A 21,948-nucleotide genomic window follows, 5' to 3' on the forward strand; every position below is an offset into this window, starting at 1 on the left:
AACTAATTTTTTTCTATGCTAGGTTTGGAAACTTCTGAAAGGTTGAACAGAAAATAACAATCAAATTTGAAGTTGAGCACAGAGGGATATTCCTAAAAACATGAAAAATTTGGCTTACACTTTGTCAATGCTAGGGTATAATAATCACATTTTACCATTTAATGAAGCGCCTCCAAACTTATTCCTCCTACATGTCTTTAAAAATTAAGATGCCTTAAACAATTGGCTATATAAGTATATTCTTTTCAAACAAAATTACTGATATATTTACATCTAGACTTTAGTTTGATCAAGAAGTTTCTTCCTTCTCATCATTAAACCATTGATACAAATGGTATATATGAACAAACAGGGGTTTTCATCCAATCTCTTGGTCTCTCCCAAGCATTTTTTCCCTTTTTACAAATGCCTACTCGCCACAAAAATCAAAATAGTATGCAAAAGGCGTGAGAAAGGATAAATTAGTATCCCAAGACCAATTGCAGGCATAGCATGTCTGAAAGTAAAGTACAACAATAGAATGCACCATTGCCAAAAGCACAATTTATAGTGTAATCCTATCATGAAACCTTCTGCATATGTTCAAGACAAAATGAAGTCCTACCAAACTCAGATATAGATTCAAGTCGAATAGACTCTGCTGCTAAAGTTTGTATTAGAGAAACTTTACACCTTGTCTACCTTTTTGAGTCTCAGACCTTCCATCCCCTTGTCCTTCCGTCAGATCAGCTCAGAAAGACATTTTCACATGTTCACATAACAGTTGGATCAGGATTCACCACAGTAGCTTATCTTTCCTCCAGTTGAAATGTTTCACATATCCAGAACACTTCAGCTCCTGCTCAAAGTGCAATTTTGAAATGCATCCAAAGAACACCATCATGCCATAGAAAATATTTTCAACAAAATTGTTTCCTTCAAAATTAAAAGATAGCCCTGTAGCAAAATAGTGGCCAATTAGATGAAGAAGCATCCACAGAAAACTTCCAAAAACTCAGCTTTGAGAGCCATCATAAGTCCTATCAGGACCCAGTATGCCACCCTTTCAAACAACTGAGAGAGACGAAATGGCCTAGCATGGTTGCAAAAAATTCAGCTGTGCAGACTGTAATAAGTTCCCGTCGGGACCCAGTATGCCACTCTTCTTAGGGACTCTTACCTTCTCCAAATATCTAGTATTTTGATCTTTATCTCGAGTCTGTATTTCTTTTAGTTGCTTTACAAATTCAACAAATTCAGCAACTTGACAGGCATATCTGCAAGACCACTCTTTAACTGAATGCATCAGAGAAAGAATATCAATCACACTCTTTAAGAATTTAAGTTTGATAACATAAATGAAAATCTCAAATAACCATAACCTACATAAATATAAACTTGGCTGTTGCATTCTACTTTCCAATAAATCATGTACTACGTGAACAGGTTACATGGTGTATAGAAACTATATGTAGATAAAACTTTCCAACTTAGCTGGAATAATGAGTCTAGACTACAAAATCTGAAACATACCGGAGAAACTTAAGGCACTATCCAGGAAGATATTGGCTGTAAGAGACCAAAATTCAAAATGGCGATTTCAATCAAGTTCTGAAAAAATGTTGAAGAGTTGCAGCAATTCTTTAAGAGAGGGAAAGAAAAACAGCCCTTGTACTATTAGAAGTCCCGTGCCAGGAAATAGTAGTTGAGTATAGCTGGGTGTACAAGGAAGAAAGAAGTACATGTCGAACCAATGAAAAAGGGATGTCTCCCAAGAATATGGATAGATTTGGCCTCCAACTAGATTTATCATTATGCTTGAGAAGGTACATAAGCTTTTCCATAACCTAACAGATCTGCACCACACATGTGAACTCAAGTTTCAGCAAGCATTGGTTGCAGAAAGTATTAATACCTACCTTTAACAGACCAAATACATCATAAAAAGCTTCCAAGGATAGTGAACCCTCTTGTCAAACTAAAGCTAGGGATAATGTACAGTAACCTGGATTTATAACAGATATACTCTGGAGATTGGATTGAAGGCCCTAAATATAAACATATCCAGACCAATATAAATAAAAGGTATCGTTACTACTGATGGGATATTGGAGATTAGATGGGTAGAGACGAACTGCTTGCCCAAGTTGAAGCATGCAGTTGACAATGGCTCCCACAGCCTACTGTAGCTACTTTCACATTGTGTGAATCTCCTCTTCAAGATCAGCTTTGGTCCAAGAGCCTCCTTTATCCACAAGTTTTTCTGTCATCTCAATTCCTTGTAAAAACAAAACCCTAGTCAGAACAATACTTACAAATTGGGCCATCATCACCTCTCCCTTAAGCTGAACCTACTTTGATTCTTCCAAATCTCTCCTCAATACTAGGGCTTTTCACTATAAAACTTTATGATTAGATTTTAAATTTCACTTCTAGCCCATCATATTTGACTGCACATTGGGTGCAGAACCCGAGTTGCATGGCCCTGATGCAATACCTTCCCAATTTAGGAAAAGCATTCCTGTTTTTGGGTATATATAGGGTTCAGCAGAAAAATGAAACAATCTCTGTTCAAATTCAGTCCACTTAGGATTAGATAAAAACTGTAAGCCAGAAGTAATGCCTCTCCAAGAAAGAATAAGTCTGTCCAGAGAGGGGGGATGGCAAAAACTTCAGGTGGAGGGGGAATCAATCCTAAACATTGAAGCAGTCAGGAAGGGTCAGCACAGTGACAGGCAAATAAACAAGGCTGCGGAAAACTAAAGACAGAATTTCAAGATCTCATACACAAAATATGGTGATAGATATTTAAGCCAATTTTAAGCTGGAAAAGTTGAGAAAGATGGTTTGCACTCGGATCTTTTCCTCATTAAAAACAATTTGAAAGGCAGATCACTGAAAACTACACTAAAGTGGAAGAGCTCTCTCTTCATTAAGTCTGTAGAAGTCAACATCAAATAAAAGAAACGCTTTCAAAACAGGGAAGTTTTCCTTTTTTGTGTATTAATTGGTTCCATTTTATGATTCAATCAAACAAAAAAATGACAAAAAGAGAGTGATGACTAAAAGATGAAAGTCGCTATAGTGAGAATATAAATTGGAGTTGAAGGGAGATTGCCAAATGAGCACAGAAGTAGATGCTTAAATTTGTTTTCCAAAATTCATGTAATTTTTCTTTTCTTTGTTTGGTTGGCTAGCTTTCATCTCACAAACATTTTTTCTGGGCCTAGGATCCCTTAGACCCATATTTCTTTAGCAATATAAACATATAATAATTTTCGAAGAGCACATAAAGCAATTGCCATACAATTTCACATATTTTCAAAAGCTGAAAAAGAAAAGTAAACAATAGAATGTAAATTGTTAATTAGCCGATAGGGTTTTACATGGGGGCACTGCCCACCGTGATTGTGTCACGCAACCAGTGAAAAGTTGTTGGAATTTATTACTTGGTTATTTCCAGCCATTGATGGCAGAAAATAGAGGAAGTATCTCATGCCATGTTAGGGTTGTTGTGGCTTCTATTTAGGAGTGGAAACTGGACCAATGATGACTTCCTTACTCCTTTACCCACCGCTATGGCAAGGAACCAGCAAGAGAACATTTTCTATGGGCACAATATGCAGGGGAAAATAAAAATGAAAGCCAGAGATGATGGATACCTTTGTTCAGGCAAGAGCAAAGACTGTATTTGAACATTTTCTATCACTAACAGTGGTAGAAAAAGCCCTTACAGACTAAGATCGCCTCCACTAAAATAAAACAAACACAACCGCAAAGGCTGTTGAGGTTCAAGCCTTTGCTACAGTGAAATGGTCAATAAATTGCAAAGGAAGAAAGTGTGTTGAAGGACGTACCATGGTTGCGGATAAAGGACAAGGGCCAGACCCAGAACAAGGCCTGGGACAATGCTGCGTAGACAAATTTCTCTTCGAATATGATACTGCTTAGTCTTTGTGTATTTAGAACTTGAATGAATGAATGTGGGTATGATAGGGTGACACTTGAATGATTGATGTGTGAATGAAAAATTCATTGATTTGATAAACATTTGATGGTTGATATCTGATTCCAAGATGCGTATTGATTGATGATAATTTGATTGCTTGTTTATTCACTTTGTTGAATTGATCTTTGCTAATTGATAGATTGTTTGATTCAACCTTCACTAATTTATCGACTACTTGATTTCACAATGCATTGATGAGTGATGATGTGTTTATATTTGCTTTGAATGATCTCCCCTTTATAATTTACAAGTGAAAGGGTCACCACCTTTCATAAGATTTGAGCGACCACTTTCATTGTTGCCTTTGAGAATAATATATTATTTTCCTGGTTGATCTCCCTTTTTTATTTCATGCCCTCCTTTAATCAAGTTCTATTTTTTATCCCCTTTGACTATAGGGAGTCTCATCCTTCCATTTGTTAATGTTTATAAAAGGATCACACCCTTTGGTTATGAAAAGATTTTGCTTCTCCTTTATATCTTACCATGTAAGGGAGAGGTCACACCTCTTCATCATGCATGCCTTTTGGCAGGAGTCACAACCCTTCTTAATTGTCTCTCTTTCGAAGAGTCACAACACTTCATAATTTGAACACTTCAAAGAGTCCCCTTCATATTCACAACCCTTTGTAACTATTAAACTTTCGAAAACTCACAACCTTCATAATTACAGCGTTTTGAAAGTCAACCCTTTCAAAGAGTCGCAACTTTCATAATTACAACCCTTTTGAAAAGTCACAACCCTTCATAATTACAACTCTCTCCAAGAGTCGCAACCCTTTCAAAGAGTCTCAGCCCTTCACATTGTGAAAGTCACTTTCTTATTTTCTTCCCTTTCCTCTCAATAAATACTTCCTTAATTCTGGTGCTCCACTCTTTCTTCCTCCTTCCCTTTTCCCTCAAATGGAGTTCTCTTCCCTCCCTTTTATACCTCTCATCTGAGGGAAAAGCAGCTTTTTCATTCATGTCTTTTGACCATATGTTTAGCTTAACTCAATTTTAACTATTTTATTTAGACTATTTTATTATTTTTATCATTTAATCATATTTCAAGAATGGGACATAAAAAAAATGAAGAGCTGAAAATTGCATAGTTCGTAATTCACTCTGTCACGAATTCATTTGAGTCTCCATTCCACTATACTTGTTTTTGGAGAGATTTAGCCTAGTTTTGCTTCTAAAAACTGATCAACAAAGTGATATTAGGTTGACTAAACTCCTATTCCTCCTCTTTTCCACTTTCAATAGACTTTTCCAGCTGAACACTAAAGCGATCACTGGCAACATTGTAGTAGTGTCTTCCCACAAGTTTAGTTTAACAAAGATCATAAAACACATGCTCCAGAACTTGTGTGTTTTCTAACAGCTAGTTCAATCTCAAATCTTTATAACAACAATTTTTCACACCTAAATCTGATTCTTCTTGGATTTTGCCTTGGTTTCTTGACTTTCCTAAAATCCCTCCTGGCTATTGTATTGACTTCTTCCTAAACTTTCTCTTGGTTATTCTCCATCTCAGCATCTTATTAAATCCTTTACCTATATTCTACATTACTATAGCTGTTAACACTTCTCTCCATACTCAGACCAGGTTAAAGCTTCTCTTCTTATAACCCTGTTTAACTGTTGCCACATCCCTGGAATGAGTCTGAGTTTGACCCTGCCATGTTTTTTGCTATTAAAAGATAATGGGGAAAGGATACCATCTTCTACATATCCTAGTCAGGCTAAAGGCTAAGAACTCTCATACTCAATTCAACACACATAAATGTATTAAGTATTCTTAAGTGAGGTCCAGTATTGATCTAGATCAAAAGATATTTAATTTTAATTTACATTAAATACATCATTCCAAAGTGAGCTGTAAAATCCAAATGACTAGATACCAACCCATAAAAACAAGGAAGCTGTGCTTACTCTTGCTTTGCTTCAATATCGTGGCTAAAGTCAATGTTTGGCTCGCAATCCAGGATTAAGGCAGGAACCTGACATGTGCATGTTTCTCAGTAAAAATTTGCATCAGAAAAAAACAGGGCTCAAATAGAACTCAACCTCACTACAAATATTCCAAATATATCAATTTGACTTACTTTCTGAATACTTGAATGTACATGTTCTCCTTGTAAAAGAAAAACCTGATTCCTTATATCAGGATGCATCATGCTATATATATCATTAGGTAACTGCCTCATTGATAACACTCCAGACTTTGTGCTTTGGGAAGGGAAGAGCCAGCTTTCATGTTTTTCATGCAAACCTTGTAAATAATCTAGAGTCACACTGTTTTCCTCTGCTCGTTTTCGCAACTGCAGGCGCCTGTGGCATGTGACTGGACTGGCCCTCAAGTAAATGAAGCCATCGGGGACAAGCCCTGGCAAAACAGAGACAACTGGATCAAACCATGAGTCATAAATGCTAAGCTCCATCTCATTCATCCATTTTGCCTCGTGAACAGCTTGCACAAATACCTGCAAATATCAACGTAAATAAGTCACTGATAAGATTCCAATGCTGAACAAGCCAATAACTACAACAAAATCAGTGCCAAAGGCAAAAAAATAAAGATTGCAAAGCCACCAAGGCAGTTTGACCATCTCCTTATTCCACAAGGCACAAAATACCATATTATTTCCTATTCAATAAATATCTTCAACCATGCTGCAGAATTAAAATTGCTTTAAATCAATAAATATAACATAATTATATCTCTGCATTCTGCATAATCTCATGAATGCATCCAAATCCATAGAACCTGAACAGTGTTGATTGAAAACATACCATCCGATCAGTAAAAACACTTCTTTCCATAAGTCGTAAAGGCTTTAACCCAACAGAAGACTCACGCTCTTGCATCACCCTTGTTACAAAAACATAATTCTGGAACGTGTAGGCATACCGTTGGGGTTCAGCATAAAAAGCATCCAATATATTGAAATGATCAGGTCCAATGTTTTGCCACTTAGAAATAGGTTCAGGAACAACCTCTACAAGGTCCCGTAATTCAAAAGTCTCATTGGCAACCCTTTGAAGAAATGTGGTCTTCCCAACACTAATGTTACCCTCGACACAAAATGTAAGCCTATTTTTCTGTTGTGTTTTCTCAGCATCCTGGACAATTTCTTCATTCAATTCTTTGTCAACACTCTCCTTGATGTAAAAAGCTATCCTCTCTGCATTGTTCTTATGGAAGATCCCAACTGAACTACGAAGAAACTCAACCATCTTTTCACTGCCACCAACAAGAAACTGAAAACACAAAAGAAAATCGACAATCACATTAACCAAAGCTTCACTCTTCTGGTGCTTGCATACTGGATACATGTGCCAATTGTCAGTTTTTATATGTACGAATATAACACATTCAATTTGAAATCAACTCGTGACAACTAAACTACTGGACTAATTTACCTCTCTGAAAAGGAAGAGGAAAAACTATCAGCTAACATCTTGGTTTGCCCTCTTTCCTACACATACATTTTCAACACAAATATTCTTATAGAACATTAGAAATTCTGCAAACGAAGAATTCAGCTATCCAGAATGGTTCTAATGCTCCCACTGAATATAGAAAGCAAATAGTTTAAACTGAAGAAATCATAAATTATTATTTCATCAGAAGAATTTCAAGCGTTCTTCTATTAGGACTTCTGTTTTATAAACAGGTTGCAAAAACTAGCCTATACTTTTGTGTAATGCATCTTATTAGAAATTCTCTTACATTTATCTGATGGCATAACATTTATTATTGTACCGGAATTGTTCTCTATAGTGAAAGAGAAACTTTATTGGTCAGGCATCAATTTTTGTTCGAGAAGGCATCTAATCCTTCTCCAAGCATCAAAATATTAAACACAAAAGCACCAGAGAGCAATTAAAAAAAACAGTGCAACTGACAAAGCTGTAAACTTACATAAATAGCTTTTAACCCAACAATCCCTTTTGCTTATTATGATAGTGTATGCAATAAACTCCATTGATTCAACAGTTCACAAATCATTTTATATTTGCTTTAGATGCCAAGCAAACAGTACAGCAACCCCGGAGGGCACAGACTTCTGTGGTCATAAAAAGCTGAAGAGGTTTCATTCTGACATAAAATTGATGAAAGATTGAATATAAAAATAATAGCTCATGGTAATTAAAATATATGCACAAAAAGTGATTACCACAGTAGCAGCAGATGGTTCCTTTGTGCAGGCATGACTCCTCAAATTTGTACTGTTATCTAATGGGGTGCTACCCAATGCTTTAAAACACAATCTCGCATACCTATATATACTACAATAATTAAAAGTTATTTGACTTCTATGACTCATCGTGGTGGCTGTGAAATAAACTCATGCGCTATAAGTTTAAAATCTGACATGGCATGGCACTATAAGGTTATGAGATTGGATTGGGAAGGAATGGTGAAAACCAAAATCATGTACACTCTCAAACATATATACTTAGCAGGAAAATAAGAGAGATTGGTATCTTTTTCTTGTACGTGACTACTTCATGTGTTGAGGCTAAAATGTTGCCTCCATTTTATCCATACAAGTAGACTAATAAAAGCATATAACCAATATGTAACAAATCTACTTATTTAATAATAGTTCAAACAGTAATCCCTAACATTCCTCCAACTCCCTATGTATTTGCTAAGTAATTGGTATCAGGGGATTGTAAATTACTTACAAACTCTAGTTTATTAATCTAAAACATCACATAAGACTAAAAATAAGAAGAGATAAGATACACCTGCATCAAAGAGGATCCTCCATCTTCAAAGTTACATGTGCGTGATCTATTGCCTATAACCATGCTGGTTGCATATATGTACAGTGGCCTGCATACAGGAGATATACTTGTGCTTTTGCAGCCCACGTAGAGTGAAATCACACACATAAATTGCTCAGACTGATATAAAATGATTTATCAGCATGCTCCAGCCTCTTTTGATCATTCTTGTTGGGAACTGTTACACTTTAAACTACAAGTATAACTTACCTACTAGTTATGCTTTTCTTGTGATTTAATTTATGATAAAATATTATTATAAATAGTTTTATCTCATTAGCCACAGGAATCTGGGATAGTCTTCCCTACGGTAATGTAGTTTAAGCTGGGCATAACTGTGGGACTGGTATAAACAGATTTCAATGTTTAGGGACTAATGTTTGGTACATTATTCATTACTACATTGGAGAAATTCTAAGTTACCCGTGTAGATTTGGGATTGGGTTCAATATGCAGGTTCAGTCAAAAAACAATTTGGGGTTGAATTCATTTTGGGTTTGTCCGAAAATCAGAAATATATATATATTTGCAGCAGTACTAATTTCAAAATATACCACCATATTATGAGTCAACAACATAGCAAAATACACCATATTAGTAGTCTAATATTTATTTTAATTTTTATCGGTAAAGATGATTATATTATATTAATAATATAAATAATGATAATTAAATACTAGGTTGCATGGGTATGCGTACCCACACCCCTGGGACACATACCCAAGTACCGGGTACTCAGTGGAGAGCATCGTAGCGAAGGACCTTGATTAAGATTTATGATTTTGGTTTTGGTTTTTTGTTTGCATGTCAGCTTGTTGTTTATCAAGTTTAATTCAATATAAAATCAATTTGATACAATACTGATTAACAGTAAACTATATCACTGTTCTAGTCAGAAGTTTATCATTTGCAATATGTCATTGTTATATGAATTATGATCCTCTTGTTCATGTTTAAAGTCTTCCTTCACTGCTATGCATCTAAACATTTATCATATATTATTATTACAAACATATTGCAAATCTGAAACTGAAAACAATACATTACATCTGCAAACTTTATCACGTCTCGTTTTGAAAAACCATTGTCATGACTGATTTTCACTTTTCCTATAAATATTAAATTATATTTAAAAAAAGTTTGACGTGCCCAAGTACCCCAATCCCCTATTTTAAAGAATAGCAATACCTGTACCAGTACTGGTACCCTAAGTACCCCTGTACCCATGCAACCTTGATTAAAGAGTGTTCCTACACTAAACCATTAAACCAGCAAGAGCTACTTCCCAGCCCAAAATTAGACAATGCATTGGCTGATCTTCAACTATCAGCCCCATGTATTGAATTACAAACTTTACATCGTTTATCTAAAACAAAACCCTGTACATCAGATTCAACAAACTTCCGCTGAAGGGTATACAAAATCTACAGTGGATACGCCATGCCAACCCAATAACAAAAACTATGCAAAATCAAATAAAATCCATCATCTTCAATTTTTTCCTGTCTTCTGCAGTTCACTCACCAAGTAGTCCCCTAGACCAAATTTCAAACATTTCTCCTTTTCTTCTCCACCTCTGACCATCCACTTTCTGCCCCAATTCCTGTTCACACAAGTAATTATTCAGGGCATGCCAACCAATCTGGGCTTCTACTGTTGCACTCCACGAAAGGAATGGACGCAGAGGTAGTTCAAACTCTCCTACATGCAGCCAGTCTCCATTACGGGCAATGAAGCCTTCACCCAGTTTTGCCATTGTCAAAGATGCACTCATTCCATATGTTAGCTTGTCCTTCATCACGTAGTGTACATCATCCTTCGCCCCCATCTCCAGGCCCCAGGCCATGAAGAAGCAGTATCAATATTGTTGTGATAACAATAATCAGACTTCAAACATTCCTCCCCAACCAAGATATCAATAATTTATAGAAAGTGGGTCTTCAATATTGAAGACACTTCTCATTCTCTTATCCAAGATCTTTCCCAAAAAAACCCAACTTTTGCTTTCACATCATCAATAGAATTAGCTTCCATTCTCAGACCAACACCACCTTATATATCTCTCTAAACACAAACCTTAACAAATCTTCTGGCGATCAAGTGAAGTGACATCACTGCATTTCATAACATCTCCAACTCCATAAGCAAAACACCATTACAACATGTTTACTTACCGTGATAATATCTGTGGTTGGCGACATATAGACAATCTCAGTTCTCAGGCAAAATGCCTCTAAAATCTTCCCACAGCTCCTCTGTCTAATCATCATTAAATAAAACCCCCAATTTGGACAGGGTGTGTACCACCATCTTCCCATCCCTCAGTATGTGAGAGGCCAGAAAATCTTTAAAAAGAAAATAAATTAGTTCCTAATGATTTTAATATTTTTATTTATTTTCTATGTGAAAGCTTACCCCTTAATAACTGCATGTATTTTTATTGATGAGTTGCCTTCCAAATGTAGCTTTGAAGCTGACAATTTTTTCGCCATTTGGACAGCCAATAGTGTCACTTAAGCTTCAGCCTCATTGTTCAATACTTCCCCCAACCTCTAGGCTCCCATTGCAACAATACCAGCTATCTAATCCATAAGCCACATAACTCGCCCCTGATAGACCCGGTTTATACTTTGACGCTTTGTCAAAGTTAACTTAGACCCATCCCTCAACTGTTGTGGTCTATTTAACAAGTTTTTTTTACCTCCACTTCTAGATTAATAGATGAAGGCCCATTAGCAAACCAATATCTGATTATAAGGCCATTTTGACTGAATTAAACTGTCCTCCTCACTAAAGGGAACCGTGTACATGTCGTAATCTGTGTTGCAGCCGCACTCACTAGTTCTGGAATAGCATTCTCAATCCTCCCCCACATGTGAGACAAAGCTTCCATCTTCTCCTGGAAAATACGCCTATTCTGTTCTTTCCAAATTTCCCAAGTCACAGTAGATGGCAAATCTGTCATATGTAGGAAAAGATTAATATGCTTCGTGCACTATACCAGCTTTTAAATAAATCTCTTATAGTTACCTGGAAATGGGAGTTTCCAGCCCACATTATTTGTTATTAATCACCAACAATTGCGTGCAAATTCATATTGTAGAAAGAGGTGATCAAGAGTTTCATTGTTTTGATTACACATGACACATTTGAACGGAATCAAGAGACCAATTTTTTTAGCCTTTCCCCAGTTAGAATCTAGCCCCTGAGAGCCAACCAACAAAAAACACCCACTTGGGGTAAACAATCTTTGTTCCAGCATAGATGATGCAACCACTCTTCCACAGGTAAAACAGATTCCAGGATTTAAAACCAATTTTTTCAGAGGATTTACCTTGCTGTGAACCACACCAAATGATTTCATCTTGACCTCCTGATAGCAAAACTTTCCTCATTGAAAGAATGTTTTGGAGAAAATCAACATTTTCTTTGTCCAAAGTTAACTCTTCAACTGACCTCCACCTCCAATCTTATATACCACCTACCACTGTTTTCTCCATAAAGTCAACCACCTTGGATCTCTGACAATAACTTTTTATTTGTGTTGGTGCGTTGAATCTATCATCCTCCCCAAAAGTCGGATAGCCCTCCCAAGAGTCATGTGATATGATCAACGATAACAAGTATGCATGCAACCATAAAATTCCAAAATTAAAATAGCTGGACCCCTTGGAGGATTTTCTAGACTCAAGACTCTTTCCCTCAATTCTTTGTCACAATATTTTTTAACAGCATTTTCAACCATTACTGATTTGGGTTTCTATACATATTCCATATTTGTTTTGTCCCCATTGCATCGTTCATCACCTGCCAGCTCCTTATAAAAGCACCGCCAACTTCCTTTGGTTGACATATTTTGTCACATGCTAGAAAAGGAATCTTGTCATATTCATGGTTTCCATTCCAAAAAAGCCTTCTGCATTTTTTATTCAACCACCTTGAGAATCTTGGATGGAATTTCAAGGCACGTCATTGTATAAATTTGGGATAGCAAAATTACTGATTTTAAGTTGTAACATGAAAATCCACCCTGCAGAGCTTAGCCACTTACTTTTCCAACTATTCATTTTGTTAAGGCAACTATCCACTAAGCTATCCCAAAGATTAGATTTACATGCCACAACAAAGAGATAGATTCCAAAGAATTTACTCGACGAAGTGCAAGGCATGATTCCTAGAACTTCAGCAATTTCCCATTGCTTCTCTAGTTTGTATTAAAGAAGAAGATTACTAATTTCTTCCAGGTTATTTTTTGACTCAACTCTATTGTATTCATCCATTGTTTCTTTCATACTTCTCGCTACCCTGGAAGAAGATTCTCCCATTAATAAAGTAACATCCACAAATTGCAGACGAGTGTTAGCTTCTAAACACCTGGCAATTTTTACTTCTCTCCAATGTGGCCCTTGTTCCATTTCTTTGAAACATATCTTCCCAAGGACCTTTTCCATTATAATGAATAAAAAGGGGAGATGGGATCCCCTTGGATAATTGGAAAAATCCTTGGGGAACTATGTTAACTAGAATTGACAAAGCAGACTGCAAATACAACTATGTACACAAGAATCCATTGTTGACAAAACCAAACCTTTCTAAAACCCTCAATGGGCAAGTTCTATCAACCTGACCATAAGCCTTTTTAATGTCAAGTTTAACCAACATCTTGTCAGTTTTGGCTGACTTTATCAAATGGAGTGCTTCATGAGCAATTATAATACCCTTCAGTATTGATTTGTTTGAGGAAAACCCATTCTACTCTTCACAGATAATTGAACCAAAAACCTTCTTCAATCTATTTGCCATTACTTTGGAAATGACTTTGTATACAGTATCACACAACGAAATTGGTCCAAAGTCATCAAAGGACAGAATATGTTTTTCGTGGGGAAAAAACAATCGTTGTAATATTTAAATCCGTCAACACATAGTCTCAAATGTTGATTCTTCAACAACTCCCCTATGTCATCTTTAAAAATATCCCAATGGTTACAAAAGAAAATTGCAAGGAAACCATCCAAACACAGTGCCTTATCCCATTCAATTGAGAAAAAGGCAGTTTTAACTTCCTTTAACTTTAGTGATTCTTGAAGCGTGAGATACTCATTTTTCAATACCAGATTAAGAATCACATTAAAGATGTCAGCACTCGACTCTAATTGCTGGCCATCATCCACGAAAACAAGGTTTTTTAAGTATCTAATTGCCTCATTGTTTATATCATCCTTATCAATCAGCCACCAGCCATGTGCATTTTTAGTGCTATGGATTCTAAATTATGGAAAAAAAAAATTATGGTATCCTTCCTTTAACCAACATTCTGTAGATTTTTAATGCCAAAAAAATTCCTCTCAAGCTAGAACTTCTGAATATTGAGAATTTGATAGTTTTCCTCATTAAAATTAAACTCATTTGTACCCTTCCATATAACTTTGTTATGAAGTGGTCCCAGCTTTTGATCCAATTGAAATTATTCTACAAATATGTCTTTTGAACACACATGATTCCATTCCTTTCGACTATTTTTAATAAATTGGAGCTTCTTGAAAAATATGAATGCCTTTTACCTTTTGTAACAAGAGCATTGTTTGATCATTTTACTATTAAGTCTCTAAGATCTGCTTTGAACCACATATTTCCAAATCTAGTAGACCATTGCTTGTTACAAAGCTTTAGATATCCATCAGTAACGCCCCAAATAGACCTTTCCCTCCCTTTTTATCCACTGCTTTAAGGGTTGCATTGAAGTCACCACCTATAATAATGATCATATTGCCAAGAATCTGAATAATATTTGAAAGGCAATTCCAAACATCTCATTTTTGACCCACGCCCATAGGATCATAAACATTAAGGATATAAATCTCTCCATTGAAAGTACTAGGGAGGAGACTAACAAACTCGCAACGTTTGTCCTATATTAACCTAAGCCACCAAACACCCCAGCTGCCTCTACAAAAAATCATTTCCATCATTTCCAACACCTAAGAATCCTCTCCGTCTCCTCCTTGTTTAGTTTTGTTTATTGGAGTAATACTACATCTGGTTGTGTTTGATCAAAACAACTCTTGACCAAACGCCTCTTGTCAGAGGCATTGCAGCCCCTGACATTCAATGATAAACCTTTCATGGCTCCCTCGGAAGGAAAATCCCTTCCCAAATCTAAGATTGCCTTGTCCTTTTGTGCTTCTACTATTTCTAACTTCATTTTGTTTGTCTTTGGGGTTTCAGTGAAATTTTCTCCAACTTTTATTTTATCAATAGTAGAAAAGGTTTGGCTAATAATTCTGGTCTCCATGATGTGTCAAAGTCCCCTACACCTAGAACATCCTTTTCATCTAAGAAAAGAATACTAGAGATTCCTATAGAAGCCAATATAGGATTCATTCAATGATCAAGCTCCAATTCGCACTAAGAAGAAGAAGCCTTTATTTTATTGATATGAATATCCTTTACAGGATGGAAGATCCATTCATTTTGAAGAGTGGTTTCCAACCCAAATTCACAAAATTGCTAGACTACACTATCCTAGACTAAAGCTTTCAGTTAAAGCTTTTCCATATTTTCTAACAAAAATTTGAGTTTCCTTATCAAATATTAAAAAAATTGCTAGTGTTGGATTAATAACCAATCTCCTGCCCTCCATTGGGCAACCAATCACATCATTCTCGTCTTCTAGTCTCCACTTTTGCATTTCCACTATTTCTTGTCTCTCATTCCCCAATCAAAATAAAGCTTGCTTTGCCCTATTACATGGTCCAACTATTTTTTGAGGAGGGCTCGTGTATTCCCATCACACTAAGGAACCTCCATTATTGGAAGTGTAACAACCAATTTTCTTAGCCCTTAGTTCCTTATATTTTAACAATCAGAATGAGCTATCTATATATTCACATGTATGGAATTAATAGTTATAACTGATTAACTAATTATTTAATAGTTATATATTCTCATGAAATGTTTTAACTAACAAATGGAGATTCACTTCCTTTATTAAATTACATTAACAATTAAATTGTATGAAAGAAGAATCATTAAATAACTAATACATTTAAATATCATTTCATATAATTGAAATGAGTAAATGTAATTGCATACGTATATAAAATACATATCTAGCTGAACTTGAAATGAAACATGAAAGGAAATACAAATACCCATTAAATCATATCAAGCTAAGAATGTAAACCGTTATGTCCTGTGCAAGTCTTGGCATAGGTGGGGAGAAGCATTGTCAGAAACTTAACAACCCAACCACGTACCTAGTGTGTCCCCCACTCACTCTCAGCTAAGAATGGCTCTATCCTGCATAGGAAAAGGCACAATCTCGTCTTGCCACTTAAGCACAGTCGGCTAGATCGTTGAACCTTCTCATCAGCTTATCCATCCAACTAAAAGTTATCCTGACCTCTACTGATCACAACTGCATGATTTTCCACTAAACCTACCCTAGCCAGGGATTTACATGGACAACGTGTGCCCAATCACCCACTGCTTGACTTGACGAATAAGACATCCCCCTAACTTCCCACCATGACCTAACTAGATTTCTAGTTTCAGTTATAAGTTTTCTAATTTGATTCTGATATACATTTTTGTTTTCATGCAAAGAATCGAAAATCCATCATACATAAGTTACACCCCTCATCTCAACCTTATATCGCCTTCCTTGATGGTTCTTGGTGTAACTCTCCAGCATACACTAGGCTGGTAGGTGAAGTATACAAGTGAATACCAACAATTCTTTCAAGAACTTCCTTAAATAGTGCAAGTAACAACTGGAAGGCTTTTTCAGCCACTTCTCATCTAGCCGATTATACTTACATGCTCTCAACAACATATGGGGGAATGTTGTTGTAACATGAAGTTTGTATACATCCACACGATATGCATGCTCGCTATCATACTACGAAACAAATAGAAGGGAGGATTAGAAACATTTTGAATAGTTGACTCAATCCATGATTGGCATGTTTAAGAAATAAGATTCAAGTTCTGCTATAAACCTATCTTATCCGATCGGACCATTTAATGAAAGGAGAATTGATGCATACTATAAAGACCAACTTAAATGAAAGAAATGGTGCAAGGAGATTTATGGTTTCGACCTGACAGGTAATGTTGCAATAAAGATAAATTGTTTCTACTACTCCAATTTGTAAGCTTTGATATGCTGATCAGCTCCTCTAGCAAAATTAACTTCCTTGGATAAGGATGCTATTAAGATGTCGTGAATTCTTAGAAAAAAAATGGAGAGCAAGATCAGCAAGGGAGAGAAATTGCAACAAGAATGGTAGGAGAGAGAGCGCAAGCCCCTATGAGACTATAATGCTCGGCTACTCTTGAACTTGACCAAGAAAAGGGAGTTACATGTATGAAAAGTTTGCAAGGAAGCGAGCATGAGTTGATATTCTTGACAAAACACAAGTGGTAAAGGTGGCCAAAATTATTAAAATAATATAAGAGGTTGCTAAACTTGAAGATATAATTTAATTTCTTTGCAAAAAGTCTTATCCCAAACTATTATTGATAATACTCATATTACCTATATATATTTATACGTGTTTTCTTATACACATATATACATATGTGTTCCCTTGAAGTATAAGTACAACTATATGTACATACACATTTAAAGTATACATATGCACATATGTGTTACTTCAAGGTACACGTATATATATATATATATATATATATATATATACCTAGATACCATGGGTATTATTTATAGCATAACACATTTGACATCACATGGTGCAGAATTCTCAAGTATATTTAAAATTAACAATTTAGTTTCTCTTTTATTTGTTTATGTGAATATAAATATGTGTGAGCATTTGATGACCTAGTTAGCTCATAGTGGACACTTGGCATTGTCTAGTTTGTCCCAGTCGCCTTTCTCTTGGCCATGGTGATTTAGATTCACACCTATTAACTTAGTGGCAGGTTGGTGCACTCATGCCCTATTCCCTCTCTGCAATGTTCCCCCCTCCCCCTCCCCCTTTTGTTGTGATCCTACAAGAAGAAATAACATGGTGAAAGCATATTTTCCACATCATTCAAATGCAATTTAGTTATCATAGCTAATAACCATATTAACTAACCATTTCAATTCCTGTAATCTCCTAATGATTAATCAACATCTACAATTCCACATGAAACATAACAAATAACCAATATTTCAATTTCATTTGGAATAAAAAATGAGTACATAATTTAACCAACCATTTTTGGATTAGCTTAAATATCAACGGCTAAATGGAATTTTCAAAATCAACAAAATCGAGGATGTAACTGCTAAGTACCAGAATTTGCACCTGATACTGAACTGAATGAGTTCAGTATTCCTGGTATAACATGGGAATCACTTCTACATGGGACATGCAATGAATTGAGACCTCCGGTTTCTAGGCCAGTTCCTATTAGATGCTTCACTTAAAACTTGAAAACTTATGAGGGAAAGGGATAGAAAGATACAAAAAAGCAAAACTAAACCTATGGTGATGCACCTAAAGTTCGAATTTGTGATATTCAAAGAACTTTTACACTTGAAAACCATGAAACAATTTCAAACTCACAAAACTTGCCTAACACATGCATGCACATAAATATTTTGCAGAAAGGTTGAAATGGCTATTTGCTCAGTAAAGGAAAAGAAACTTTTCACAATGGAGAACACATTAAATCTTCTCACACAACCTGCAACTTGTGCCATATAATTATCATAGAATAGGTACAAAAGTGAGACAAAACTTAAAGGAAAATGAAGCTTTCACGAACAGTTTTATCAAATCACACGAACACAACTTTGCAAATGACAAGAAGATGATAAAGATTATGCCAAAATAGGTAGCTTCTGAATATCATAAACTGAGTTACAGAATCATACAAAAATTATGCCCAAAGGATAGAGAAAAATCACTAAGAGCCAAAATTCCATAAGAGTGAACTCGTTACAAATGATCCACCCCACCTCTTAAGTACAAACTCCAACTCCACCACTAGTGGTCGAATGCTAGATAAAAAGGCTCTAAAAATGGGGTCAAAACCACTAAAAATGATGACTAACTGCCACATAACCCCACTAAATCATAATAACATCAATGGCTCACTCAAAATTCCCCAAAAAACACTCTAGCTGATCATAAAGACACTTAAATTGCCTAGTCAAAGTCCAAATTCGACCCCACACTTAACTCCTATAATTTCTCCTCATGACTCTAACTGACTCAAGTGCTAAGTCAAACATAATAATAGTTCAGTCTAACCCTTATCTTCTAAGACAAGTGTCACACTTAGCACCTAAATCACTTAAAAGAAAAGATAGTAATTCAAAGTTGAGAAAGACTTTAAAAAGCTACATAAAGTTATGGATTATTAAATGATTTATAAAACATCATTAATAATACCATCCTTCATTATCAAATACAAACATATGTTGAACTTTTAGGAAATAATCCTAAAGTCACTTTCCCTTCACAATGTCTCATGATGCATTTTGCCAATTTCTCAAAATGAGAATTAAATCCCACCACATGTCCTCAGATTCCAAAAAACAATGTAAAAGAATTGAGGGAAGATTTATAATCCATTCTTAACCCTAAGTTGTTCATTTCATCTTCTCATACTTGAATACTCTGGAGAGCTCGAGAGAGATGAGTGTATAGGGTTTGAAGAAGCTTTCCATTCCATTTGCAGCTGCCATGTCTGGTTTTTCTGCAAGTTATGAAGCATTTCGGGCTTGGCTTCTTATTTCATTTCTGCATATGGTATTTGCTCGAAGTCTCGAGTGCTTTTTCTAATTCTAGCATGCCTATTGTTTGGGCAGTTATTTGCTCTATTGTTGGAGCGTTGCATCAGCTCTGGGTCTTTGATGTGGAGCTGTTGAAGTTTGCGTAAAACCTGACTCTTCATTTTGAGCTTTACGTGCCTGATTTATGGCTTTTTCCAACACCATTTTGTGAAGAAGTCTGGAGTCTTTTGAACTGCTGGAGTAAAACGTGGCTATTTGTGGGCAGTTCTAATGTCATTCTAACTGATCTTCTCCTTGCAGCTGTAAGTTAAATCTGTCTGAGTTCTATTTCCTTTGAAAAATCATGTTTCTCTTGCTGTTTTTATAATGATCTTGGAGCTTCCTATGCTTGATCATGGCTGTAGGTTTTGATCTGTTGATGTCATTCCTCAGGATCATTTTTCTTTAAAAACTGGAAAGCTCCAGCCGCCTATGATTTTATCATCTGTCTTTCTCATACAAGACGTGCAGCCACTTTAAGAAAAATATTGGGTATTTCTTAAATATTGCTACCATATTTTTCCATAAGTGCTGGCATGACTGGAATATACATATGTTTAAATCAGTAATGCACCTCCTTGTTTTGCTTTTATTCTGAAATTATTTGCAGGTATTGTGATCCATTTGCAAAACAAACCACTCAAAATATAAATCTTCTATATATTTCAAACTTTCTCCATTTGCCACCTCCGGCCTTTTTCTTGTGAACAGTAGCAAATGTCTTCTGGGTTCTCATGCTTTTCTTGCTTTGAATTTCAGTTTTCTTAATGATAGTTTTCTCCATCTTCAATTGGAATTCTTTGAAACACCTACAAGTTATTGATCTGTTAATTTCTCTGCTATTTTTCTAGCTTTAGATTCAAACTTTGTGCCATGATGGAAAAGTATTGATTCATATATCATTGAAAGCCTTTTTTTTTAAAGATTACATGTCTTTTCCCTTTGGCTGGATTTTGATATGATAGCATGATTATCATCACCTATTGCTTTAGCATCATGTTTTTCCTACGTGGCTGAAGATTGTCATTTTACAGAAAAATGTTCTTAAATCCTCCGATGGCTATATGTATTTTTGCTAACATTCCTAAAAAACAGCAGAATACTGCAATGTAGATGAGCATTCATCTTGCTTCATCCTTCCTATGGCACCTTCTCTTGTTTACTATGATCTTCACTTTTCACTTTACTCTGATCAACATTTATATACAGTGATATAGCAGCATTCATAAGAATCATTTTAATGTTTCACGTTTCACTTGCACCCATGTCGGTACATTGCCTCTACTTCATTCTATACCTATAGCTTACACTTTCAACTCCTTTGTTCTGTTATTTCTCACTATATCTTCCCTTATGTTTCTTTCATGACATTCTTGATAAAATAATATGATCCTATCTCTTGTAGGCACGTCAGGGTCAATAACCCTAGTGGGAGCCTATGGTTATATCAGCGTACCTATGAGAGATAAGATTCTACACAGGAAACAAATGTGTTAGCAATAAAAACTTGATGTAATGATGATTGCCTCTTTGCTGGTATATGCTTCTATTTTATGCAAGTGCATGATATGACAGTAGCATAGGATGTTTGTATATGAGGTGAGGTGTTTCCGTCATTGCTTAGATCCATTGGATCTAACACTCTTCTTTGTATGCAAGACTCCGAGACTTGGAGGAAATGCAGTCTAGGACAGCAGGCAAGCGGGATTGGAGCAATGCAACATGACCAATCATTACAAGCAATGACTTGTGCCCTATGACCCTCTCATTCTATGCTCTTTCTTTCATGTTATATACTTTCATAGAATAGAACTAGCTGTCAGCATTTAGGGGCCACTCTCACAGTCAATTGTGTGAGAAATTTACTTTCAGTATTTCATTTCATTCTATCAGTTGTAAATATCATTTGTATCTATCTTTTGATGAATAATACAAAGATATTTTTGTGTAAAATGATAGCATTCATGCAGTTTCTTTGTCTTCATACTTAAATTACATGCAAAATTTTAGTAACTGTAACATACCCCCTCCTGTGCTTCGTCGTCCCCAATGAATATCTACAATTTAAATATACAAGAAAAACATACATAATAGCTTATATATAAAAAATTGTCGTAAAATCTCAAATAGCATCATGTCAAAATGTCTCAATTGAATCATAATATAATAGTATCAATCTACAATTCATGTTCTTGCAAAATGATTGGGAAATTTCAGAAAGATTTACATCATATTCTTCCCAAGTAGCATTCTCCTCATCATATTGGTCCTACTGGACCTTGCACTTGGTGACATCTTGAATTTGTAAGTGAAGCTTACACACCTCAAGTATTATGAGTGGTTCTATTTCCACCACCCCCAGGTCTCATACTTGCAAGAGATTCCT

General features: G+C 35.7%; 1 protein-coding gene and 1 long non-coding RNA gene across 9 annotated transcripts in view; one reads left to right on the forward strand and one right to left on the reverse strand.

Annotated features, from left to right (window-relative positions):
* Positions 1-237: 237 nt before the first annotated feature.
* Positions 238-21,948, reverse strand: part of LOC149567681 (uncharacterized) — a 38,629-nt gene continuing 16,918 nt past the window's right edge. Inside the window, exons 2-6 of one of the 3 annotated variants that reach the window (XM_089820940.1) lie at positions 6,767-7,234; positions 6,079-6,456; positions 5,906-5,973; positions 1,160-1,256; positions 238-936 (exon numbers count right to left, since the gene is read on the reverse strand). In XM_089820940.1, the coding sequence (XP_089677066.1) occupies positions 880-936; positions 1,160-1,256; positions 5,906-5,973; positions 6,079-6,456; positions 6,767-7,234 (1,068 nt within the window). In that variant the 3' untranslated portion in view covers positions 238-879. Of the gene's footprint in view, positions 1,276-5,905; positions 5,974-6,078; positions 6,457-6,766; positions 7,235-21,948 lie in introns of all 3 variants that reach the window. The other 2 variants (XM_089820939.1, XM_089820941.1) reach the window with 2 other exon arrangements.
* LOC149567682 (uncharacterized) lies at positions 19,176-21,449 on the forward strand. 6 transcript variants are annotated; one of them, XR_016362468.1, is made up of 3 exons: positions 19,253-19,825; positions 19,928-20,054; positions 20,968-21,449. It is a non-coding gene; the product is annotated as an uncharacterized LOC149567682 (long non-coding RNA). The 6 variants fall into 6 exon arrangements; XR_016362469.1 differs by having other exon boundaries at positions 19,255-19,825; positions 19,956-20,054; XR_016362465.1 differs by having other exon boundaries at positions 19,176-19,825; positions 19,928-21,449.

This window comes from Cupressus sempervirens, chromosome 3 (assembly GCF_028749045.1).
Source record: "Cupressus sempervirens isolate cs-2001-9-10 chromosome 3, ASM2874904v1, whole genome shotgun sequence".
NCBI classification, from domain to species: Eukaryota; Viridiplantae; Streptophyta; class Pinopsida; order Cupressales; family Cupressaceae; genus Cupressus; species Cupressus sempervirens.